Source organism: Perognathus longimembris, chromosome 12 (genome assembly GCF_023159225.1).
Source record: "Perognathus longimembris pacificus isolate PPM17 chromosome 12, ASM2315922v1, whole genome shotgun sequence".
Lineage (NCBI taxonomy): Eukaryota > Metazoa > Chordata > Mammalia > Rodentia > Heteromyidae > Perognathus > Perognathus longimembris.
The window spans coordinates 67,107,318-67,134,125 of NC_063172.1; the positions used below are offsets into that span (position 1 = coordinate 67,107,318).

General features: G+C 41.2%; 1 protein-coding gene across 1 annotated transcript in view; it reads left to right on the top strand.

Moving 5' to 3' along the window:
• Nucleotides 1-26,808, top strand: part of Prex2 (phosphatidylinositol-3,4,5-trisphosphate dependent Rac exchange factor 2) — a 234,051-nt gene that overhangs the window by 141,946 nt on the left and 65,297 nt on the right. Inside the window, exons 24-32 of the mRNA XM_048358365.1 lie at nt 4,477-4,696; nt 5,866-6,073; nt 13,274-13,453; nt 14,863-14,957; nt 15,704-15,786; nt 16,783-16,873; nt 17,602-17,730; nt 21,881-21,922; nt 26,325-26,542. Of these exons, the coding sequence (XP_048214322.1) occupies nt 4,477-4,696; nt 5,866-6,073; nt 13,274-13,453; nt 14,863-14,957; nt 15,704-15,786; nt 16,783-16,873; nt 17,602-17,730; nt 21,881-21,922; nt 26,325-26,542 (1,266 nt within the window). The remainder of the gene's footprint in view (nt 1-4,476; nt 4,697-5,865; nt 6,074-13,273; nt 13,454-14,862; nt 14,958-15,703; nt 15,787-16,782; nt 16,874-17,601; nt 17,731-21,880; nt 21,923-26,324; nt 26,543-26,808) is intronic.

Consider the following 26,808-nt stretch of genomic DNA (forward strand, 5'->3'; position numbering starts at 1 on the left):
GAGAGTCATTGTGCAGAGGTTAACAGGTAATTCTGTTGGAGGGCACAAACTGGTGGTGAATTGGACTAATGTAGAAGCTCTGGGAAAGCACCATAAATTAGAGCCATATACATCTGCAGCAATGCGATGACTTGGTTAAGGTGGATAGAGACACCATCATTTTATAGTTTCTACCATATATATAATATAGATATCTATAATAACAATATCTATAATATGTAGATATCTATATATAGATATATAATAGATACAGCTATACAATAGATATATCTATATAATAGATATATAGATACCTATATAGATATATATTAGATTATTTTAATATATAATAATCTAGGAAGTATAAATGCAGGAGATTAGAAGTATGTATTTAATGTACATGGTTTGTGCCAAATTTTGAGATTTTTCAAAAACATGACCCATGAGTGAGAAGTACGTTCTATCTTCTCACAAGGAACTGAGATCTTGGAAGGCTTGAACAAAGGTGGACAGGCTAATGGGTCATAATTTCATAATTTTAGAGGATAAAAATAACAATACAAATAGCAGATAGCTCTTTTGTGTATGTTTTTACATGATTTGAGTCTCAAACAGCTGTATATCTCCGCGTTCCTCTGATTCTGCCCCTAGGTTAGGCATCGCCTCAGGGCAAACAGCTGGCAAATGGACTAGGTGTTGCTTTCTTACTTCTTTATATTTTTAATTTAGAAATTTTAAAAATCCTGTAGCCAGTTAGAACCCAAGGTGCTTTAAAATCTGTCCTTGAAAATGAGGGACGGTGTAACAAATAAGACAAGAAATGTACTCACCACCTTATTGTGTAACTGTACCCCCTCTGCACATCACCTTGTCAATAAAATTTAATTTAAAAAGCTATCTTTGTCACTATTTCACTTACCCATAAATATACCTAAAATAGTTGACAATCTTCCACTCAATAGAGAAGGTTATCAGGAAAAGATTTCAGGGATCTTTTTAGCATCAGTAAGATGTAACTACCTAAAGCTATAAGAGGTTTATAAGCTTATCTCAATTTCTATGTCAAATAGCATGTCAACAGAAACCATAGCATTTGTGCACATAGATTTTTTAGGTTTCCACATATTTATTTTTTTAGCCAATTATTAGCAACATAGTTCCCTTCCCAAGGAAAGCTCTAACACTCCTCTCTGTGCAATAAAATGTATCCATAGAGACTACACTCTGAGAGAGGCTACGCTGGCTTTGTTTTATTTTGACTCTCAAATGTGAGGTTTTAAAAACAGGAATGAGTTGATCTCTGTAGTTTCTACATGCATACTATTGTAATATTTATCACAATGGATTTCCTGCCCAGTTACACAGACCACAGGTATGTTTGGCTCAATGTTGGAGGCTAGGCAGACTTCTCTGGAGACTTAGCTGAATCCTAAGCAAATATTTATTCTCTGCTGAGCAGGATGGAGGGTTGGTTTGAATGTGACACTGTGCCTTGTTTTGGATAACATCCTTCCCTGACATTGCCCTGGGAACATTTCTTCATTCTAGAATCATCTCTCTGACTTATAGTTATTTCATGATTTGGTTTAATTTGATATTAGGAATCACAGGTAAGCACCCAAGAGAAACATGTTAAGTGGGAACTTTGGGAGACTGACTTTGAATATTCCCAGTGACGTTACTTTTTAATTCTATATAGACCTTAGATTATTACATGGGCCTGGAAAATTATGTGCGGAATTCCCCACGATGTCTCCTCTCCCAAGAGGATAATCTAATACAAAACTTTTGTAAGTCCATGCCGAAGAGTTTTGCATTTAATTTCAGTGAGAGATCATCTGCACAGTCATCTTGCTTTTGTGTTATTTCTGGCTTTTAATCAAGTGACTACAACTAGGTTTAAATGTATTTCTAAGGTCAGTGTACTCCTAGTGCATTGAACACTTGAACTTCCATCTCTAGGATGTGGTGTTTGACTGTTCTGGGGGCTCAGTACACCCAGGGCCTCCTGCCTGTCAGGAAAGCATTCTATCTGTGTGCCCATGACCCCGAACCCACCTGCTTCCCCTGATGTTTCTCCACCTGCCTAAGTGTTGTACACTGCGGTCACTTGTTAACTAGAGTTGTAGCTCTGTATCTGTGGGTTCTGCACCCACAGGGTCAGTCAACTGCAGATTTTAAAAATCTGAAAGAAAAGAGTAAAAACAATGATGTAAAAGTACTTGCAGAGCGTATGCATATTGGACAGGCAGACAGGTAGAGATAGGTTCTCTGCAAATACTGCCACCTTTTAGGCTTGTGAGCATCCTTGGTTTTTGGCCTCCCTGCGATGTCTAGAAGCTGTCCCCTGCGGGTTCTGAGGGACAGCCGGAACTAATCAGGAGGAAGAAATGGTAGTAAGCTGACGCTAGGCTATTCCATAGTAAGTCCAAAGCTTGTTCCTTTCAGTTCACCTGACCATTCACCCTAACCATGTCTTCATTGCAAAACTGCAATTTGCATTTGGGAAGAGGAACTCCTATTTCTACTTCTCTGAGGGAATGTTCCCAAAGCCTATTAGTGAATTTGGCGTTTCATTTGATGCTCTCTAATATCTCCACACACAAGCTGTACGATTTTTGTTTTAAGATTTCATTACAGGAAGTTCTTACAAACTGAGTACCAGAGCGTGCTGGTTTGGAGCACAGCTTTGGTCTTCAGAACGTATCCAGCACGTTGGTAGTATCTGGCTGAGGGAGCACGCTTGCTTTCTTCTCCTCTCCTGAGGATACTTGCCTTCGTCTGGGCTCTGGTGGTATAACTAAGCGACACTGACTGGGTAATTTGTGAGCCCGTGCCTTCATCTCATGATTCTGGAGACTGGGAAGTTAAAGACTAGGTGACTGCATCTAGTCACTCTCTGCTGACCTGCCTGCTTTGTCATGAAATGGGAAAGGGCTTTTGTGTGTGAGCCATTGTGCAGGAGAAGAGGCCTGATTTTACAGCAGAGCCATTTCCTCGAGACCCCATTAGCCCATTAATCCGTGAGTGAGGTGAAAGCGTTTATATCGCCCAACAGGAAACGGAGATAAAGGCTTGTGTTCCGTGATCACCTCCAAAGTACACCCAGTGACATAAAGACCTTCCACCAGGTCTGCTCCACTGCCAAAAGATTCCTCCACTTGGGGAGAGGGTCACCTAGAGATGAAGCCTTTCATCACACAGCCCCTTGGTAGATGCTCCAACCATAGCCAAATCATAGCACGAGTGAAAACTGTCACACGTGGACCTGAGGGGCACACTCAAACCGTAGGAGACACCCAGGACACAGGGCTGCTTTCTCAAGGCCCTTGTCTCAGGAGAGGCTCTTGGTAGGGAAGGTTTCTCCTTGAGTCTTACTGTTGAACTACTTCAGAAACATGTAGAGAGGTGGTGACCAAACTCTCCTCCCAAGTGTTCAAAGACGGGGACATACTGTCTTCACACAGGTTTTTGTGTGGTTCTGAGAGGTCTCCCTTAAAATATGGTTTTTAAGGAGGATTGCACTGTGATATAACTTAGTGAATGACCAGGAAACCTCATCTTGGACACAGGAAAGGATCTGAATTATTTGCCAGAATCTGAAGATGAAGAGATGAAGTTTGGCAGAAAATTTCTAGAACACACCCTAAAAACACACACAGGCCGAGAGTGAGTAAAACGAGCGTGACTGGAACTGCATGAAAGCCAGAGTGTAAGGAGCAAAGGAAAGAAAGTTCAGGGAGAAACTAAGATGAGGAAAGGTCAGATTGAGGGAAGTTCTATGAGCTAGGAAAGGAGCAGATGGAAAACCACCGCAGGCTTTGAAGCAGTAGGGCGGCCGACCGTGGAAGCCGTCCATCATTTAAGTGTCACTTTCCTCCCACTGACAGAAAAGCAGAGTGCAGACAGCCATACTGGTTCTGATCCCAGAGCTCAGCAGTGGTTATTAGCCAAGTATAGTCCCCCGGTGATTCTAGGTCCGCATCGCCATCTCTTGCTTTCACATGGTCTGAACCATCACATTTGCTCTGGTTGGCTTTCTGATGATGCCTGATAGAACCCCACTTTTCATCTTCCCTTCACCTGACAGCTCTCCTATTTTTCCCCTCTTTCCTTGCTTTAGTGATCGGCTTCTTGCCCTAGTGTCCCTGTTTGTCAGTTTCTCTATTCAGTGGTTTCAGCTTCTGGCAGCCTGCGGAACTGAGTGCTAGGCAGCGGTGTTGATCGCTGGGATTCATTTCCTTCAACATCTAAACTGTAATCGGAATTGCAAAGCAGTTTTATATGTTTGCGATCTGTATGGCTTTGCTTTATTAAGAACCTTGGGGCTATGATGAGGTAACCATTTAATTTCTAAAAACTTGTAATTGATTTCCCTTGTTCCAGTTGGCATGACTTAATTTTCTTGTGATTTTGGTTATGGATGGCACAAGTGAAATATACCTGACTTAATTCTATGTGCTCAACTGATTTTAATTTCTGTCCTTTAATTTGTAGTTCTCTAGAGTGTTGAAGAATAGAGCCTGGCCCACCTTTAAACAGGCCAAATCTAAAATCTCTCCACTGCACAGCAGTGACTTCTGCCCTACCAACTGCCATGTCAATGTGATGGAAGTTTCTTATCCCAAAACATCAACCTCTCTGGGGAGTGCATTTGGTGTTCAACTGGATAATTGGAAGCACAGTTCTCATGGTAAAGAAAGTAAATCTGAACAAGGTAGGTCAGCTTTGGGAAGTTTATTAAGTCATGAAAAGTAACTTCTATAAAGAACACATTTCTTACTATAGTCATTCAGATAATTACAAGTAAGTATCTAGAGGATGAAAATGGAAACCATTACTTCTGCCATTTCCTTTTGCTTAGAGTTTTTTTTTTTTTGCCAGTCCTGGGTCTTGGACTCAGGGCCTGAGCACTGTCCCTGGCTTCTTTTTGCTCAAGGCTAGCACTCTGCCACTTGAGCCACAGCGCCACTTCTGGACATTTTCTGTATATGTGGTGCTGGGGAATTTAACCCAGGGCCTCATGTATACGAGGCAAGCTCTCTTGCCACTAGGCCATATCCCCAGCCCCTAGAGTTGTTTTTATTAGCTTGAATTATTTGTACTGGAGTTGTTAATATAATCCAATCATTTATGCATGCAATGCATCTTCATCATAATCCTCCGTCCTTCTCCCTCCCCCTCTCCCCCTTCCCATGCTAAATGGAGCAAACATGATTCTTCCACTTTCATGCATGCACATGAAATATTCTGACAACGTTTGTCATCCATCCCTGACTCCAGCCACTTACCTCTTTCTCATTAGTACCCACATTTCAGACAGGACCTAGTTTAACTTCTTAATATTCATTTTTGATAAAGTGCCTGTTAATTGCTCAAACAGGCTTCACCCGCCCTGCTATCGTATCTTGCCTAGAGTTCACGTTAATCATCATGATCATCGGTAGAACCATAGATGGATGCATTCCTGGTTTTGTTTACATATATGTTTATCGTTTAGGTCTAGTATCTACATATGATAGAAAACCTGTGGCCTTTCTGAACCCATCTTATTTTACCTAATTCGATGGCATCTAGATTATTTCCTTTCAAGAAGGGTGAATGCTCCTGCCCTCCTCAGTTGTGTGATTTCGGATTACAGTCACTAGTCTGCACTGACTTTTGTGACTTGGAGAAAAAACAGCCGAGGCTCGTGATCTATAAGGCTACTCCATACCACTGCCCTTTCGGCTGAAGGGTTGAACTGAGTAGCTTTTAATTACAACTAGCTTTAATTCCCGGACTCAGTTCCACATTGGCTTGACATTGTATTTATGTTGTTTGGATCACTGAACCACGTGCGCCGAAGGTAACCAGTATCGCCTTGAAATGATTTGAACTCCTCAGGGAAACTGAGCCCGATGGTCTACATTCAGCACACGATCACAACGATGGCCGCACCGTCGGGACTGTCCCTGGGACAGCCAGGCGGCCACGGTCTCCGGGACCTGTTGAGAGAAGAAGATTTAGAAACGCAGGATATCTATCAGAAGCTGCTGGGGAAACTCCATGCCGCGCTGAAAGAGGTGGAGTTGTGTGTTTGTCAAATAGATGAGTAAGTACTTTCTGTCATCTGCACACGCTTATGCAATGAAAACAGATGTAGAACATGACGTTTGACAAACCCCTGCAACCTCTCAATTCATTCTCAGACTTTGGTACTAATCCTAGAGATGTATTTTTATTCCAGCACCTTAAAATAGGATATCTTAAACACTGAGTACCAGGGACGCGGGTGATCAAGTTCTGTCTTACGAGAAGAACGCTAAATGTCTGTGTGAAAAAAAATATTGCATTGAAAATAGTCTTTGATTGTGTACTAACTGTGGAGGTTTCCTTGTTCTCAGTGAAGTTGAGGGCATACTATTTGATGTACATGTACTAAAGAGATATTGATGGACCTTACCAAGTATAATAATTGCTTCACATTCTTGTTAAATAAGCGAGTGCAAAAAGTGTTTATCTGCAGGACCGGATCTCTGTTCTAGTTGAATTAATGGCAGAGGCTTTCACGTAGACAGACGGGGAGAGGTAGTAAGCGTGTTCTGAAGTGGATAAACTGATCGGTGTTGAGGAGTGAGGTGGTTGAAGAACCGCGTGAGCTCTGGAGAGCCATCTGCCCCGCTTCTCCACGGTGGTGCTTCCCACCTAGCGAAGGCGTCTCAGGATGGGCAGACGTGTGTGTGGCTTTAGAGATGGCTCAGCTTCTCATCTGTGCCAAGTAGAAGCAGAAGAATAAATCCAAGCTCGTGAACGTTGAAGGAATGAATACCGAAAGCAATTAACGTCACGCCCGGCATCGGGACTGCTCATCCGTTCAGGAGGCAGAAGTTATTGACTATAAAGGAAATCAGTTGATTTCTGAAAGTGATATACACACCCACAGTCTATTTCCATTGCACCGTCTTTATAAAGGGGCTGATTTACATTGCTGGCACAGGTGCGGTGTGTGTTCCTCATACATATGCCGTTCACCATCCGTGCTCCTTACATCCTAACCTGGTACAGTCATACTTGGCTTACTACTTCTTTTCTTTTACATATTTTTGAAATATACTTCTCAGCACAGACCTTGAAAAAAATAAGCCAAGAAAGAGCATGAGACCCTGAGTTCAAGCCCCAGTACTGACATTAAATAAATAAATAAACTCATGAATTGAGAATTTCAGGACTATTAAAGAAATCATTGGTGCATATTTTTGGATACACACTTTAAAAAATTATCTTCAAATCTATACTTACTGTGCCTTTATGAAGCCTTGTAAGAGGTTTAGAATTCGAATGTCATTTGCCCATGCCTAAGGAACTAGTTTTTAGAAGTTAGTCATTCTAAAATGTTAAATGGCAACTTCTCCATGTAGAGCTGAAGTAAGCACTCTGAGGGAGCAAGACAACAGACTATTTTAAAGCAATTGAATAACTGTGAATTGTCTTAGAACCCTGGTGGCAGAAGTTCACCTTTTAGGGTATTGCATTTGTTTTATTTAATACATGGGCATTCATGACATGGGTTCTTTCTATTTTAGAAAGTAGTTCTTTCCTGAAGATACTTGGGAAGTGTGTAGAAAAAGAGTGTTTATTATAGGGCACTGAGTCACAGTTCCCAGCTCTCAAAGGAACTTTAGAAGTCCGACCCATCTCACACTTCCGGTTAGGCCAAGAGCTATTATCCCCACTTGTCTTTAGTCAGTGGCAGGGTTACTGATGGGTTTTCGGAAACTGAGTCAGAGAACAAGTCTCTGATACATCCACATGGCGCATCGCCTGGCTTTCATCCAAACATTGCTAAATTTCTGATTTTTTCTTTAAGATTTAGATATCTTAGATAAATTTAAAGGCAATCTTGAACCATAGAGGGTTGTTTACTTGGTTTAAAATATTATATTTAAATAGTTAATTGCTCAATGGAGTTTGATTTTTATTAACTGAAGCTCCTGCAAATTGTATTTGTTTTCACTCAAATTTTCTCTCATTCTAAAAGCTATTGCCCAGCTCTGCATGTGTATTAGAAAGTGATGTGAAATAAACAAAAGGTGGGAGAAATAATATTCGTATTCTCCGTGTAGACCGTAAAATTTAATTCCAAATATAAAATTGTTCCACCTAATTCAATCTACAATATAATCGTGTTAAAGCAGTCCAGTTGTTCCGGGATCCGCATTCTCCATGGCTTTTTGTATTCATAGGTTCTGCAGTGCGGTTGAGCTTAACAAATTATTTAAAAGGCCAGTTAGGAGACAATTTTCTCACCATGTAGTAATTATTCTTAGTCAGGGCATAGAAGCAGATCTCAGGTGCTTTTCCAGGTTTGAAGAGAAATTGCCTCCTAAGATTTCATTGCTCGCCTTTCTGGAAATTGGTTTCTCTTACGAAGGGCCTGGTGTGGGATTTATCTTATCCTGAGGTCTGGCTACCTTGTCGCTTGGGAATCCTTGTAGATATAGAATTTTCCTTTACCGTAGGTGTTTGCTAAATCCTCCTACTTAGCTTCAGATCCGCCTGTGGAATTAGAGATGAATTTTCTGTCTAGTAATGTGAGATCAGGTCATGTGATGGATTTTGCTAAGGCCTTATGATTTTTTATTTCCCTTTTGGGAAGCTGAGTACTTTTTCTCCCTAAGTGGACTATTACCTGGTAATGACAGGAAGATACTGGAAATGAGTAAGCGGGGAAATAATTCAGGAGTAGTTCTAAACCTTTGATGGGATTTTCAAATAGAGGCTCTGTCAGTTTTCCTTGGAAAGAAACTCACGTGGAGGGTTCGAGGCTCAGTAAGAGAGGAGATTCGGGGACAGGCTTTCTTTGCGGGACCGGAGGCTCCGGGATTGAGTGGAGGGTAAGCTGTGCTCCTCAGACACCCTGGGGGCTCTGGACAGGAGTGGTGTGATTGGTGGTAGAGTTACTTTTGGAGTTTCCTCAAGCTTTTCTTTTCTGGTAAATGTGAAAAATGTAGGCACAGATTTGTGAGAATCAGTATCTACCACAGGTACTGCTGCGCTGGCTAGGGTTATATTATTACATGCATTCACATAGTGCACACATTTCCTTCTTTCCTTATCACAGTTGCTCTGAGGTCTGACCATGAGATCAACACTGCAATGATTCAGGTACCTCACACGTACTGCAGTTACAATACTGAACTCCAGTTCGCTAGCTTCAAGCCTGTCTGCATCCTTTCTTACCTAGGGCCTTTCCTGCTCAGCGGATGTTTCTCACTTCTTCAGCTCTTCAAGCCAGAATTCAGAAGTCATCTTTGCTTCTTCTCATTCCTGCCCTTCCTTCCCCGTGCCCCTTCAGGTTGCGGAGGTTACCCTTCTCCTCACCATCCGTCCCTATCTTTTACTCTAGACCGAGCCACCATCTCCCTTGCTAGTGCTACCATGGGAATTGCCAGATGGTGCCTTTGTTTCTTTGGTACATTTCTGCATTTAGCATGTGCCACCAGAGTCCCTAAAGGCAAATGGGGCCAGTTCCCGGTAAAGAGCATTCCACAGAACTACACTGCTGTTAAACCATCCCTGTCCATTGGTATCAACAAATTGGCTCCAGGACTCTCTTCAGATTCCAAATCCCAGGACGTTCCCTTCCACAAAATGAAGTACTATATTCATATAACGTGCCAACATCCTTCTGTACACTTAAATCATCTCCAGATTACTTATAATCTGTAACAAAATGAATATTCTATGTGAGAGACTGTTGTATTATTTAAGTACTAATGACAAGGAAATACACCTATGCAGCAGGTGGAATTTCTGAATATTTTTGATCCATGATTGATGGACTCCATGGATATTGAACTCATGGATACAGAGGGCCAATTGTAGTATTAAATATGGTATTGTGACCTGCAGTTCCTCCGCTCGGCTTTTGTCCATCTTTCCAGACTCATCTCACTGAGGACCAGCTTCACTAGACACCTTCTCTTCCTGGACAGTTACCAGTTTAGTCCCACCCAAGGGCGCCCTGCCTGGTGTTCCCAAGGTGTTTGTTACCAGCCTCCTGGGAACTCGAGAGTCAGGCGAATCTGTGGAGAGGTTTTGCCCAGTCCCCGTATTCAAGTAGACATTCTTGCACGCCAGTTATCAAGATTGTCTTCTCTAGACCTCTAGTTTCTATGCACCACTTGTACTTTGACTTCCTTCATTGTTTAGAAAACTCTGAAGGTCTCACAGATGCAAACAACAAAGGGTTTCTTTTCTTGCTCATTCTCCATGCCCATTTTGGGCCACTGGGTCTTTGTTCTGCATTATCCTCAGAATTGCAGGTAGGTGTTCTTGGAGCTGAAACAGCTCTGATTGTCAAACTATGAGGAAGGCCTAGGGAAATCTTTGCAATAACCTACGGGCTTCTGCCTAAAAGTGACCCCCATTAAGTCCACTCACCTTGTGTTGAATAATGGATGCTCAAAGGTCAGAGAAATCCCTCCCAGGATTTTACCACAGTGAGACCACCCTAATCCCCCCAGTATGTAAGAGAGATCTATGTTTATACCTACATCTATAAATCTATCATCGGTCTCTATATACAGATATAAAAGACACGAAAAAGGGTCTGCTTACTGTTCCAAATGTATGTAACAGTGCGTTCCTTCATCCCACTTCATAAATGGGGATACTAATAATATATTTTATCACCATAATCATAATAAATTACTCTCTGTGAAGTATGTAGAACTTATATCTATGCCGTACTGTCATGACTAGCAAAGGAGTTTAATGATTAATAGCTACGATGATGATATATCTAAAAATAAACAGTAGATAAAATATACTGTGCACAAAAATACTAAGCAGCGACTTCATGAGGAAACTGACCTGGAATGGGGTTTTAATTAATAGATTAATAGTAAGTAGCGGATGCTGTAGGTGAGCCAAAGCAAAAGAGAATATTTTTGCATGCACAAGGCATATTACATGCCTTGATGTTTTCTGGTCTAGAAACTTCATAAACGAGCAGCATGGTGTGGCAAACAAAGTTCCCTATCATTTATTTGTAAACTTAACAGCTTGTTCCCCTAGGGTCAGTGCAAGCATGACTGAGTCTGTTTAAAAAGAAAAGCAACTATGAGGATGCAATATGTGTAACTCTGAACAGACTGTATAAATCTTCTCATTTAAAATATGTATTAGCACCACGGACTTCTTGCCTAAGTAGAATACCTGTGTATCCTTGATATTCAGAGTTCATCTGCAGTCTACCTCCTGGGTAATTGGAGCTAGCCTGTTTTAATGTTTTGGGTACAAGGAGTGAATAAATATTACAGTCTATCCTACAAGACATGGAAGTATTTCTTCAGGAGAGAAAACAGTTTCAAATAATTCATAGTTTCGGTTACCAGAGATGTTCACAGAGTTTTGAGCAATGTAACATAGCTCCTTTAATTTTCACTGATGTCTAGATATTATAAAATGCTAAAATTTTATTCAAACATCACCGCAAAGAGAGACCTTCCCTGACTTGACTGTTTGAAATTACAAACTGTGATTTATTTTTTTCCATCTCTTCTCTTTTGGTGCTGGGGCCTTGCACACGTTAGACAAGACTTTCACCACTCAGCCATTTCCCCGGCCCAGTCCTCCTCCATCCTTTGTCTTTTTCCTCCTTTGCTTTTATTCTTTACATCTGTTACCACCTAATACACTGTAAAGTTTAGTTGTTTGTCTCCTCCCAGTGGAATTTATGCTTCATGAATTCTGAAACTTTTATGTGCTTTGTAAACGACTACATTCACGGTACCAAGGACAACACATGGTACATTTACTAATGTGTTTAAGAGTGAACTTACTTAACAGATAGTTACTTTACATTCAGCACTGGGTTTGATGGTCAGGGATATGTTTAAGAGATAGAAGCTGCTTTAGTAACCTTAAACATAAAAAAGTGTTCCATTGCTATGGGAGATGAGTGTAAAGGTACGTGCCAGTGGTTACGGTGGAATGCTGGGGTCATTTAGTAAAGCTCTTGGCTTCAGTAGGGTTTCATTCATCTCCCAAGTCGTGTCGTCTGCGTTTTGATAATGAAGTCATCGAAATTGATTTTAATGTTACCTAGTTCTTTTCTTTTTCTTTCTTTTAGTTTTTCGTGTGTGTGTGTGTGTGTGTGTGTGTGTGTGTGTGTGTGTGTACATGCTTTCCAACATCGGGGCTGGAACTCAGGCCCTGGGAAGTGTCCCTGAGTGGTTTTGCTCAAGGCTGGTACTCTCACCACTCGAGTGGCTTCACTTCTGGCTTTCTGTTGTTAATTGGAAGTAAGACTTTCCTGCCCAGGCTGACTTCAGACTGCAATCCCCAGGTCACGCCATAGCCCCTCGAGTGGCCCAGGATTACAGGCATGAGCTGCCTGGAACGCCCACCACGGAAAGCCTGGAGCCTTGGGGTAGTGGAATCCACAGTTCCTCCCGAGCTGCCGCAGGCCTGACAGCCGTTCAGCCCGCAGGTGGCCTGCCGCTAAATTGGACGGACTGATAGGCTCCTTGGTTCTGACTGGATGGCCCGTGAGTTGGGAATGGCCCTTGCTTTTCCCATCCTCAGGTTGCCGTGACCCTGCTTTAGCCTCTTGCCATCCTCAGGACGGTCAGAAGATTGAGGATGAGAGATTCCCCCTGTAAAACGGGGAGAGAAGGGTCCCTGGCTTTCTGAGCCGTGAGGGCTAGCCTGGAGGGCCCTGCAGCACACGGAGTGCTTGCTTTTCATGTCTGCCGCGAGACTACCGTAACTTTGTCCTAATTACAGGGCTAGAAGGGGGCTTGAATACTGTTGAATTTCTGACTACACCCTGTGCTACTTCTATTGCTTATTTTGAACAACAAACAAACAAACAAACAGGGATCATCTTTGGCCAGTCACCTTTTGTTGTGTTTTGGTGCTGGAAATGGACGTTGAACTCTGGGCCTCCTGCTCTTTCATGTCTGTTTTTCTTTTCCGGCTCAGGCTAGAGCCATACTTGTGCTTCAGGCGTTGTGCTGGTTAAATAGGGATCAAAGTGTCACTTTTCTGCTGAGGTTGGCTTTGAACTTCCATTCTCTGATCTCAGCTTCCTTGCTAGGAGGATTACAGATGTAAGCCACTAGAGTCTGGCTATGAAAATAATAAACTTTCTCTGTCAAGTTTTTCACACAAGAGACTAAACAGTGTGAGCCCTGGAAACATTGTAGAAATGTGTGTAAGCTCCTGATATTAAATAAATAAGGTAGCTATCCATGGCAGTGAAATTTGAACACCTGTACTTACTTTTTTTAATATCACATTACAGTCTTATGTCTTCAATAACATATTCTCCTAAATTGGAACGGAAGACCTCAGAGTGCGTAATACCAACAGACAGCGACAACGAGAGAGGAGAAAGAAACAGCAAGCGGGTCTGTTTCACCGTGGTCGGGGATGAGCAGGAAGACTCGGGTCATGACACCATCAGCAACAGAGACTCCTACAGGTAACCGATGGGTTTCTCCACCTCATTTCAGCAACTAGACCAAATGGATTCTGCATTTAAGACAGAGGTCTTGAGAAGTATATTTTCGTGTGTACGCCAGTCCTTGGGCTGGAACTGAACGCCTAGGCACCGTTTCTGAGCTTTTTTTGCTCAACGCTAGTGCTCTAACACTTGAGCCATACCTCTACGCGCAGCTCTTTGCTGATTAGTTGAAAATAAGAGTCTCGTGGACTTTCCTGTCTAGGCTGGCTTAGAATAGCAGTCTCCAGACCTCAGCCACCTGAGTAGTTAAGGCCATAGGCAAGAGCTTCAATTCGTTGCTTATTGTACAATGAAAAGATAGCATGCTAGCATGTATTCGATACGTTATCCTCATTTTTAATTAAACTAATAAGTAACATTAAAGATGTATTTTCACTAATCCCCAGCACCTCTGTGGCTGGTTTGGAGTGTAACTGCATTTTATATAAAGGGACACTGCAGTCCACTAGAGTTAACATAATTTACCTCGGAGAGTAGGTGGTATGACTTTATGGCTTCTTTTGAAATCAGATTTCTACCCTAGCTTTTTTTTTTTTTGTCACTGAAGGATTTTAATTATTCCTAAAGATTTAATAAAATCACACAGATGAATCACCTTTACCATTTCATTTACTTTTAGCTTCTAAAAATACCAGCATGCTGTTAAATAGAAATCCATGGTTTTTCCCTCCAGTGGGAAATTACATCTGAAAATGCTTTTTACCTTATGTTCTCATTATCAGATAATTAAAATTATTCTCCCACTCTCCCACTAGGCTAGGACAGAAATTCTAAATGTAAATTTAAAGTTAAATAAGCCCTCTGTACTTAGTCTGAGAGGTAGAAATAGTTCATCTCCTCCAGTATTTCTGAATCTGGATTGTGTTTTTGGTCACAGTCATTTAAAGCATACTTCCCTGGGCATTTAGCATTCCTGGGGACCTGCTTGTGTTCTGCTGTGTGTGGAGGCAGACGAGGCAGACAAGGTACCCGTAATTTATAACCCACGCAACCAGAGACGGGTGGGAGAAACCACACACAGGGCTTCATGTCTATTAGAAAATGATCTAACCACAGTTGTGAAATAAATGATGCAAAATTTATGTGTGGTCTGAGCCCTAGTTTTACAACACATGAAAAAAAATTCACTAGCGATTCCATTCTATCACCTAGGAAAAGCGAACCACATCTTATTTACAATAAGCTCTTTAAAGGCCCATCTTTATTTACGATAAAGTTCTTTTAAATTTTAAATCAGTGTGCAGAAGGTCCAACTTTTCCACCATTTGTATGGAACCTATCAGTACGTACAGCGGGTGGGGGTTGTAGGGTAGGCGGCGTGAAGATGGTGTGGGCAAGCACACTGTAACTGTCTCTCGTTCTTCCAGTGACTGCAACAGCAACAGGAACTCCACCGCCTCCTTCCACAGTATCTGCAGCAGCCGGTGCAGCTCCTATTTCCACAGTGACGAAATGGACTCAGGTGTGTGGGGGACCACGGTGGCTGTGCTCTCTGCAGGCAGTGCTGCTGGACATCCCTGTAGAAATGGTTTCTTGGATCCATGTAGTCTTTCTTCCTTCTTGGTCAGCACCCAAGATGCATTTCAGCATTCATGTGCTCCCTAAAGTCAAGTTCCCGTGCTCAAATACGTGGAGCGTGGGTTAAAAAGAAAAAGCCAACGAGCAAACCCGTTTTTGCCTTCTAAGTTCTGATCTTTAGGGGTCACTGTGAAGCTACACAGGAAATTGGTTTTCCTAAAGCACCAGGCATAGTTGATTGGGGTCAGGTCGGGGAGGAGAGGAGCAGGGAAGGTGTTTTTGCAGCAAGAGTATCTGAGCTCTCCTTGTATGTGGAAGACGGAAGAGTGGTTGTGAGGAAGAATGGTGGTTGCCCCAGCAGCTTATAAATGCCTGCTTTTGATGTGTGAAGAAGACTTTGATCCAATGAAGATCTCCCTCAGCTTATTTCAGTGCTAGCCGTTAGAACAACAGGCCCTCTGAAAGCACCATTTACGTGAGGCGATGCAGTGTTGGTTTCGTGGGTCACGTTCACTGTGTAGGGAGGTACGGGCTGACATCTCAGACCCCGTTCGAGCGTTCAGAACCCCTCTTTGCACATGAGAACTGATGTGGGTCGAGAACCGGCTTGGAATTGTCGGCCTTTTATCTAACGCGAGAATCCGTGGGGCTGAAGATTTTGGTTTCTTGCTTGTTGTGTTTCCCGTCTAGGCGATGAACTTCCCCTCGGTGTCCGCATTTCTCGTGATAAACAGGACAAGATACACAGTTGCCTTGAGCAGCTTTTCAGTCAGGTATGATGGAGCCCTTACGGATTTGCCTGCAGACTACAGTGTCCGATGTCTCCCAAGTGTGTGTGTAAAGGTTTGATACTAGAATGAGAAAGCCTCTCTTTGTTCTTCCACTTTTATTTTTTAGTTTAAGAGAGGGATAGAGCTTTCTTTCACAATTAACTGAAAGGACTGTTGTGAATAGGAAGTATTTGATAGTCTTTGGAAAAGTCACTGTGAAGATAAGTGTTAGCCTTTTGGTGATTTTTGAAGCTTTTGTGAATGCATTAGGAAATTGCTTGCTCAACCATATTCCACATTTCCAAAAGTAAAAGTATCTTGATACTGATTTCTATTTACATTCTTAAAAATATATATATATATATACTATTAAATTTTGTCATGTAGAAGGTCTTACCACATTGAGAAAGATTTCAATAGCTTTTAGGCTCATAAAGATGTTTTGAACTTTCACATACCTTAATGAAATAAGCGTGTATTTGTATTACCATATTATATAATAAGAGAAATCATTGGGAATGTTATTGGGTGAGCAATTGAGTTGATTATAATATTTAAAAATAGGCTTTATAAACATTCTGGGATTTCAGATGCAATTATTTCTTCTTCTCTCTGTGTGTGTGTGTGTGTGTGAGAGAGAGAGAGAGAGCTCACACGTGTGTGCACGCATGCCAGTCCTGGAGCTTGGACTCTGGGCCTGTGTGCTGTCTCTGAGCTTCTTTCTGCTCAAGGAAGCACTCTACCACCTGAGCCATGGTGCTATTTCCAGCTTTTTCTGAGTCGCTTATTGGAGATAAGAGTCCCACAGACTTACCTGCCTGGGCTGGCTTTGAACCTCGATCCCCAGATCTCACACTCCTGAGTAGCCAGGATTATAGGCATGAGCCTCCAGCTACACAGGCCAATTATTTCTTGAAGAACAGAATGCTTCATAGATTAGCAAATATATACTCGTGCATTAGGAAAAGTGTGTAATGCTTAGGAATCTGCTCTTGGCAGGTGGATTCAATTACCAACCTCTTGAAAGGACAAGCCGTGGTGAGGGCCTTTGAACAAACCAAGTGTCTCACTCCGGGTCGAGGATTACAAGGTAATGCTTGAAAAACAGCTAGTGGAAGATAGCAGGAAACAAAAGGCAATAGACAAAAGAGTCACGAAACAAAAACATACAAGAAGGAAAATCGTGGCTCCATAATTCACCCAGTTCTACCTCTGTTTTGGTCATGTATGGATACGTTAAACTTATAATCGTTTTTAAAATGTCACTCTGAAGGTATGGTGAAAGCTAAAAGGTCCGGTACCTGCAGGGGCCTGGCCGAGACAGATGTTCTAATCAGAGGTCTCTACTGAGTTGCTGTTGCTTCCGTCAAGCGTAATGCTTACCTGCTTATGTCTGGGGTGGAAGAAATGATTGGGAATGAGAACTGGCAAGACGGGCACTCAAGAGCCGTCATAGTCTCACTTCCAATTTAGGATTTAAAAGACAACTTCTTTCATCTAAAGTTGCTTCTTTGTTGGAACATTTTAACGAAAAACAACAATGAGGTTTGACTTTATGTTTAAGAAATTTTCTGTTCTGATTTAGCTCCAAAATTTGTCCTCATGATATTACTTTAAGATAACAGTGGCAAAGAAACAATCCTGAAGCTTATGGGCTCAACTCTGTGGGAATCAGTGATTCTTAGGAATGATTTTCTTTTTTTAATTATTTATTCATTGTCAAAGTGATGTGCAGAGGGGTTACAGTTTCATATGAAAAGCAGTGGGTACATTTCTTGTATAACTTGTTACCTCCTCCCTCATTCTGTCTTTATTTAGAATTTCAACAGGAAATGGAAGCAAAGCTGAGCTGTCCCAAAAGGCTGAGGCTTCACATCAAGCAAGACCCTTGGAATCTCCCCAGTAGTGTCCGAACTCTCGCTCAGAGCATCAGAAAGTTTGTGGAAGGTCAGAATGAAAAGAAAACAGCATCGTGTCTCAGTCATAATCGTTGAAAAACCGTTCACACCAGAAATCCCATCATGCCTCATTTCTTTGTGCGGTGTTTCATTGTGCAGAAGACCAAGAGTGAAATGAGTACAAGAAAGAGGAGATTTAGGAGGAATAAGCACTGTCACAAGAACCTAGGCCTTGGGGGGTTTGTCGTGAACAATATTCTGAATGAATAAAGTCTCACACTTAGAAAGACAGGTGGAACATGGCGAGGTTCAATAGATTTTTAATTTGAAACAGTATCAAAACGAGATTCATAAAGCATGTAATGAATGCTATAGGAAGACAAAAAATCATTTGTGAATCTATCACAAAACAATTACCTAGGTTGCATTATTAGTTTATAGGTTTATAGGTTTCAGAAGTGCTTATCTCTTTTGATGGTGATTCACTCTCATGGCATTGTCCACATGATACCCTGCCATTGGTATAGTCTGTAAACGGGAGATATGAGGCAGAGACAACCCCACCGAGCCCATACAGACAACCCAACCAAGGCCATACAGACAACCCCACCAAGCCCATACAGACAACCCAACCAAGGCCATACAGACAACCCAACCAAGGCCATACAGACAACCCCACTGAGCCTGACTGAATGTTGTCCGAGGTTAGACTGATTAGTAGAAAAGTCTGAGAGTTTCTAAAGTAATTAGGATAGTAAACGTGACATGAGAGTGTTTGCAGTTTTGAAGTTTTCCAGCTCAGCAATTGTCTTTTCCATCATTAGGTTCGTGGGGTGTGTGTTGGGGGGGGGGGGTGTCTGGAGATACCTGTGTTGTCCCAGTGGGTAAGTTGCTGGCCCCTAGAGAGAAGACACCAGGGATGTTGCTATTTGGCCCAAAATGTTGACAGTGCTAAGGCTGGGAAACATATATAATTTGAGCTTTCCTCCTGGTTTCTCAGTACTCCATATGCATTTAGATATGATGAGCAGTATCCAGCGGGAAACTAGCATAACCCCAATTACAATAATTTTCTGGGTAAATTAGGAAGAGTTGCATACTTTACTGACAAAGTCCAGCTCCTTATACATAATGGAGTCTACCTGGTTACCCACCTCCTTTATGCCTCAGCCTCCTCGCTGACGAAATGAGACACAGATGAAACATTCTGTGATTCCAAAGTCTTCTGCATAGAAATGCACTCAAATTCTGCCACTTAGAGATCATTTAAGATCAAAGAAGAAGTTTGGCTAGATAGGGAACTCTCCCCAAAATAAGTCACAGTAATTCTATTGTGTGATACAATGTTATTATTTTTCCCAACAGAATTTCTTGGCTGTATTTTACTATATGGTATTATTATTTATATTTGACGATGTTTATATAGGATAATATTATTAGTATATTTTTTTCCTGATTACTTGTGACACTTGGTAACATCACATTCAGACTGAGTTTAGAACTTCCCAGATAGTGAGTAGCAAAAATGATAAAAGGATTTTTTTTTAAGACAAATTAAATCTCTGGGTGAGAATTCTCATTGTAACCACGTTGAATGCGTCATTTAAAATGATCGGCTTACCCTCACTGCTTTAGTCCAGCGTACAACCTAAGGGAGAGAGAAAACTGCCATTTCGTGGTCTCTTATATGATATGAAAACAGCAGCATTACAGTCCTTGAAACCAGTTGTTTGTTGTGTGGAAGTGCCCGCAGGTAACCTGGGCTTTGCCCAGTTTTGTGCTATTTTTCATTCTTCTTCCAGAGTTGTCTTCATGTAGTGAGTTGCTTCATACGTAGTTCAGTCTTGGCTGGAAACGTGATGTCCTGCCCCCAGGCCAGTATTTCATGGTTTACCTAGGCAGATGGAATAACCTTATTTCTGATATTTCCAAGTCTCTGATTTCAAAATATCCCATGAAGTATATTCCAAATGTGATAGAAAATATCACAAATCTGTGTCCTTTCTTAAGGAAGGATTGTTACAATACTCTTTGAAAGTTGTAGCATTAATCACTCGTACATTTATAGCTTGCAAAAATTAGGAGCAAAAGAGAAGAGAGACAGTAGCCGGCACCACGGCGTCCGGTTACGAGCTGTCGCTGAGATGGTCCTTGGCTCTCACTTAGCGTCTCAGCTGAGGAACAGACTTGGATTACCTGCCAACCGTTTCTACTTGAGCGGCCTTTCATCATCATCGAGTGAACAGCTTTACAACTCTTTCCCTTCTCCAAGAATTGTGGTTATTTCCAAAGTCACCATCAGCCTACCACTCCTTTTCTTTCTTTTTTCCTCTACATTTGTCCTAATGCACATTTCTTTCCTTTCTGCATCATACCCCAAGGTCATAGCTTTCAGGCTTCTTCTCTTCTAATTCACCTAAACCATTACCAGATTCGTTTTCTTAAAATAGCATATGGGGAGGAGGAAAAACCTTTCAAATCTTGCCAATTCTGTAGGTTATCCTCAGCTGCTTTAGCCTGTATTGTGTTCTCTAAACTCCTATATATCTAAATTCACACACACACACACACACACACACGGTGTGGTGATTTTGTGTTAGAGAAATCTACACTCATCTGGTGTTAGAAGCCATTTTCAGGGTACTTCATATTCTCTCTCCTCTGTCTGTCTGTCTGTCTATCTGTCTGTCTGTCTGTCTGCCTGCTCTCTCTCTCTCTCTCTCTCTCTCTCTCTCTCTCTCTCTCTCTCTCTCTCTCTCTCTCTCTCTCTCTCCTGGTCCTGGGGCTTGAACTCAGGGTCTGCACACTGTCCTTGAGCCTTTGATCTCAAAGCTAGCACTCCACCACTTGAGCCACAGCTCCAGTTCTGTTTTTTCTGAGCAATTTATTGGAGAGTCTCATTGTCTCATGGACTTTTCTGCATGGGCTGGCTTCAAACTTTGATCCTCAGCTCTCAGCCTCCTGAGTAGCTGGGATTATAGGTGTGAGGTCATGGCCCCTGGTGTCAGTCTCTTAATGATACAGTGAAATCTCTTGATGCTGGATAGGTGGGTATTTGCTCTTGATTCTTTACTATGTTCATTTACTAAGGCTACTTCCCACTTTTTCCATACCTACCTCTCCCCTGAGAGTTCAAATTTTAAATGTTTTATGAAGTACTTAGAATTCTATGCCAGCTTCAACTAGGTCTAGATTAGAATAATAAATCTTCATGTGTATATAGTACTTTAAGTAACTTTCAAAGACTTTTAGTACACATTCCATATATTTTTTTCCTACCTAACACCTATACAATAGATAAGGTAGGTTTTATGATTTACAACTGAAGTTGTTAAAACTCAAAGTCATTTAGCAATTTTCTAATGCCATAGTGCCAAACTAGATGCAGTAATTTTTCTGACAGTGACTTAAATCCGCTATCTTGCCTCTGAAATCCTTTTATTCTTGAAGCTTTGCTTATGAAATGTATGCTCTTTGAAGTATTTCCTGCATTTTGAATCAGTTAATCCTGTTTCTTTGTCAGTATTCTGGACCTTCTAGAAAAGGACATTTCTTATTCTTTTTTTCATCCCATAATATTGTGCCCTGGAAAAGAACTTTGTAAGTTTTAAATTTTACCTATTGAAATACTAGTTGAAAGTAGAAAGACAAATCAGTCATTGGACAAACAGCAGTAAGTATGGAGTTAATACACTTATCAAGTACCTGACTGGCTCACGTGGGATGGAAAGGAAGATACACCTACACACCTTTCTCTTTAAATGTTTAAATAAGCCAGGCATTGATGGCTCACTCCTGTAATGCTAGCTACTCAGGGGGCTGAGATCTGTGGATGGTGGTTTCAAGCCAGTTCCAATGGGAAAGGCTATGAGACTCGTCTCCAATTAACCATCTAAAAACTGGAAGTGGAGCTATGAATTTAGAGAATGCAATACAGGCTCAAACAGCTGAGGATAACCTACAGAGTTGGCAGGGTCTGAAAGGTTTGTCCTCCTACCCTATAATGCAGAACGTGAAGACATTTCAGTCTTAAGCAATGGATGGGATTTTTCTAAGCAGATGGGAAAGAGTAATCTGTCAGGCAAATGGAACTTTTGTCATTTAATATAATAAGATTTCGCTAATCTTTTGCTACCCAGTTAACATGTGTTGTAGCTGAAGAAGAACAAGCAACTAACTGATGTGTTTTCTCTCTGCAGAGGCGAAGTGTAGGATGCTCTGGACTCTTCTTGAGTATTCAGGTATTACTTTTTGCATTATCTTTACTATCTGAAGCAATTGTGGCTGAAGATCTTAGAAGTCTTGCAGGAGAAAGTGGGAAGGATGGAGGAAAATAAAGAAAGGAGTGAACTTGATCCAAATGCCTTGTTCTCACAAGCTGCCATGTTGAATGAAGCTCCATAGTACAACTACTTAAGGAGAGTTTTTAAAAAGAAAGGGGTATGAGGGACGAGGTAACAAACAGTACAAGTAATGTATCCAATGCCTAACGTATGAAACTGTAACCTCTCTGTACATCAGTTTGATAATAAAAATTTGAAATAAAAAAGAAGGAAAGAAATACTTAAGGGCTAGGAATGTGGCCTAGTGGTAGAGCACTTCCCTTGTATACATGAGGCCCTGGGTTCGATTCCCCAGCACCACATATATAGAAAAAGCCAGAAGTGGCGCTGTGGCTCAAGTGGCAGAGTGCTAGCCTTGAGCAAAAAGAAGCCAGGGACAGTGCTCAGGCCCTGAGACCAAGGCCCAGGACTGGCAAACAAAAAGAAAGAAAGAAAAATACTTAAAAAAGAAAAATATAAATAATAAAGTTGCTGGCTCACACCTGTAATCCTAGCTACTCAGGAGGCAGAGTTTGAGGATCCTGGTTCAAAGCAGGCCTGGGAAGGAAAGTCCATGAGACTCTTATCTCTAATTAACCCCAGAAAACCAAAAGTGGTGCTCTAACTCAAAGTGATAGAGCAGTAGACTTGAGCAAAAGAGCTCACAGACGGCACCCAGGCCCTAAGGCTGACAACAAAATAAAACATAAACTGAATATCTCGAACCATTTTGAAAGATAAATGGAATATGATCCCTCTTTCTCTAAAGCCTTACTTAGAGTTAAAGAAAAGTACTTGCAGAAACTTAGATAAATAAAACAATAACATAAATAAATAAAAACGTGCAAGACTATGCTCATTTTTTTGTTACAGGTAAAACCATTGTGTATGTGTGTGTGTGTGTACGTGTGTGTGTACGTGTGTACATACATACATATATATCTCAAATATGCCAGTAAATGGAGAAAGAAGCCTGGCATGGGGATACCGTGTATAGTCCCAGCACACTCCCAGGTAGAGGCAGGATTGTCAATTCCAGGCCAACCTTGACTACTTTGTAACATTAAGTCCCCACTCTTCCCTCCCCCTTCCTGAGGAGAAGTAGCATGTGAGAAAGTTCATTGTTCAAACAGATTTGCTTGTGCAACAATGGGTACCTTGTTTGTGAGTGAGGACACATGTTAATTATTTTACAGAGCTACTTGTATTGAACATTTGTAGTCCTGAGTGAAAGCTAGAAATACTTACCCTGGAAAGTGACCCTAAAGGAAATTAAAAATTTGATCAAAATTTAAATGATTAAATGACAAGCTGTTAATTGCATAAAGGCCATTGGACACATTCTGATCATCAAAAAAAAAATCCTAAAGTAGTTCTTTGTACATGGTGCTCAAAAAATGTGCACAGCAAAACTAAGTGGAAAATGAAATATTGAGCATAATATTTTACTCCAAATAGAAGTATAGGGATCCTAAAGATTGGATGTGCCATTCAATGAGAGTGTAATACTAACCTATATGTAACACTAACCTATATGTCTTTCCCTTTGTGGATATAGAGAAACATAGTTGTGTGGATTGATTTTTTTATGATTTTTATTTTAATTGCCATTAGATGTGTGTATACAAGCACATCATTATCCTTAAGTTGATATTTTGATAGGACTTTAACTGGAGATACAGCTAAACAATTACCAGTTACATGCTAGCTTTTGTTATGTTAAAAAAAAGTCTCAATGTTTATGGCTTAACGCGGCAACCATTTTGTCTCACGCATTTGGTGTTTTGTGGGCTATTCTGATCTGTACCAGGTTTTATGGATCTTGATTTACATGTGTCTGCCACCAGGTGGTCGTTTGGCTGGGGTGGCGTTGCTGATCTCTATGACAATGGCTGCCTATTGGCTTATCACCATCCTTGATAGCCTAGCATACAGCTTGTCCGCGAGGGGGTTGGGGAGGGGATTAGGAGGGGGAAAAAAACTGGGAGAAAACAAGGGAAGGGGTGACAACTGTTGAAAATGACATGTTCTCTGACTTCTGTAACTGTAACCACTCTGTGCATCATCTTTACAGCAAAAATTTAAAAGGTAAAAAGTGTACATAAATAAAAATGACAAGCTCAGGAGAAAGCAAGCGCCCCCAGTCTTCTGTTGGCCGCAGTATATGACTGGAAGACTCAAATGCAAGGGTAGAAATAGAGTCCCGGCTGCTACATGTATTCTTTGGAGAGAAGTCTCTCTTTGTTGCCTGGGATAGCCTCAAATTCATGGCCTCAAGCCACCCTTCTGCCCCCGTGTCCTTGGTAGCTGGGACTACAGGCACATTGCCAGTACTCTCTGGTACTCTCTGGTACTCTCAACATTACATTTCAAGTACTCAAATGGGGGTGTGTGATTTGTGATCTCTTTACAATCTAACACACAAGAAAATTTCCAGCTACAATTGAATGAATGAGTCCTTAACCAACTAGTGAATGTTAATTGTCATCCATCTGATTTGATAGTTAAGTTTAATGGAAACCTAAAAATGGTTTAAATATATAAAGAATATAGTAGCAGAGAGTCGATTAAACCGTTGAGTACTCTTTTAGGATTTAAAAATGAGAATATACTTGAGAATTTCTTTTCAAAGCAATTTGGAAAAAAAAAAATATTTCCACCGGTGGCCCAGCTACTAGCTTTTGTGATCTCTCTCAAGTTCCCTCTGGAGCTAGAACCTCCCTTTGTTACATCTTCGCTTTCCACTTTTGAATGTGGTATCCGAAATTTCTTACAAATTTGATTTTTCCTTAAGTGATTGTCAAGCTATGAGTGGGAGTATTCCTGGTGAAGGTTTAACGTATTTCTGAAAGTTCACTGGATTTTTGTTTCATTTTAGAACAAGTAAAAAGAAAAGTATAAATTTAAAGTGTGAGAGGGTGCCATTTTTTTCTTTAGATTCTGTCTTAAACCTCAGTACTCTAGCTGCATATTTAAATTATCTGAATCATCTTCTTTTCCATCTTATCACTATTAGTAAGTAGTCATACATACATGGGTTACAACTCCATAAGTCACGTTGTAAGTACAATGCTTCTTGACAATGTCACTCCTTCTGTAGTTTTTAACATCTTGTAGTGCCCTGTAAAATACCTTTCTACACCAAGTAGGGTGAGTGGCATACAGTATAGGATTATTTAAAGAAAATATCTGACATACATTGATTAATTTAGTAAGTTTAACTGTTTGGCATTGCCATATTCAACCATTGTGAAACTTCAAAGCAGTGACTTTATATAGTTCATCCTAATAAATGAAAATTTAATCTAATTTAAATACTTCAACTGAAATGCTATTTTACACTGAAATCTATTTTCTAATAAAATATTCAAGTGAAAGTGTTTTTAGTGGTGAAACTAATATACAGACTCCATCATGTGTTCATGTGCTTTTTGTTATTAAAAATGTGTGTTTCATATTCTTGATCCACATCTTAAAATTATGCCTCTTGGTCAATGAAAGAGAAAGTCAACTGAATAAAGATAGCATTTCTCTCTGAGGTATGCACTATAGTTGATAATTCTCCTTCATTCCGGAAAGTACCTGTAAGCCCTCAAAATACCTCATGGATTTTGGTGAGAGGGTATTTTGTAGTTCGTGTGATTTGACTCTGTGCAGAATGTGTCCCTTGATGTTTATGTAGATTTTTTTGTTTGCATTTAGCCAGCCACCCACAGAAGTAAGTCGGGATGTTAGCTTCTTTTCATTTAGAAAAGCTCTGAGTCAGGAATGGCTCGTCACAGGCCAAACATACCTTTACAGTGGCACACCCCTAACTCCAGTCAATCGAAGGATAAAACATACGGAAAGACCAGTGTGGCAAAGCTATAAATCCGTTACTTGGTCAGAGCAATATAGGAACATACATTTTTCGTGTGCATTTCACAATAATATTTCAGTATGTTTAGCAACTGTTTAAAAGACAATACTACTATAATTTGTCAGCACAAACTAAATTATTGGACTGACTCTTCCGTATATGCAACTTGTGTTCCACCAGGTAGGAAAATATAAATGAATGTATTTTTTTCCTTCAGATCTAACAAAACAATTTACTGGGAAATTATTTTAATACATCATATATTTATGGTGATGAAGGGTTGATCTAAAGAAACCTATTTGCTGAAATGTGTGAACCTATAAATAAAGCTCCGATTTACAGTGTCGAGTTGGTGTGCGTCGGAGGGAGGTTCAGACGCCCCCGCCTGTCAGTGCTGTGTGAATGGGTTTTCTGCGGCGCGCCCCGCGCTGAACCCTGCCTCTCTGTTCTCTCCGACTGCAGCCGGTGACACGCAGCTTCGAAGGGACATGGTGTTCTGCCAGAGCCTGGTGGCCACTGTCTGCGCCTTCTCAGAGCAGCTCATGGCCGCCTTAAACCAGATGTTTGATAACAGCAAGGACAGTGAGATGGAGACCTGGGAGGCCAGCCGGAGGTGGCTGGACCAGATAGCCAACGCAGGCGTCCTGTTCCACTTTCAGTCACTCCTGTCACCAAACCTGGTAAGCACTCCCGGTTGCCTTCCGCCCATGTCATCTGTGGGGTTTGCCTCATCTCCCGCCCTGCCCTGCGGAGGGATTGGCGGTTCTCCCCCTCCCGATTGCCCTCGTGATCGTCTCCAGAGGCCTTTGGCTACTTAGGCTTGTAGTGACCTTTCAAGTTTTAATAAATAGGTCCGGCATAGCTGTTCTTTCCTGAATTTTTATCCGTTTTCTGTGGTTGTGAAGAGCGGAGAAGCCTCCATTCATGACTAATTTGAGGATCCTTG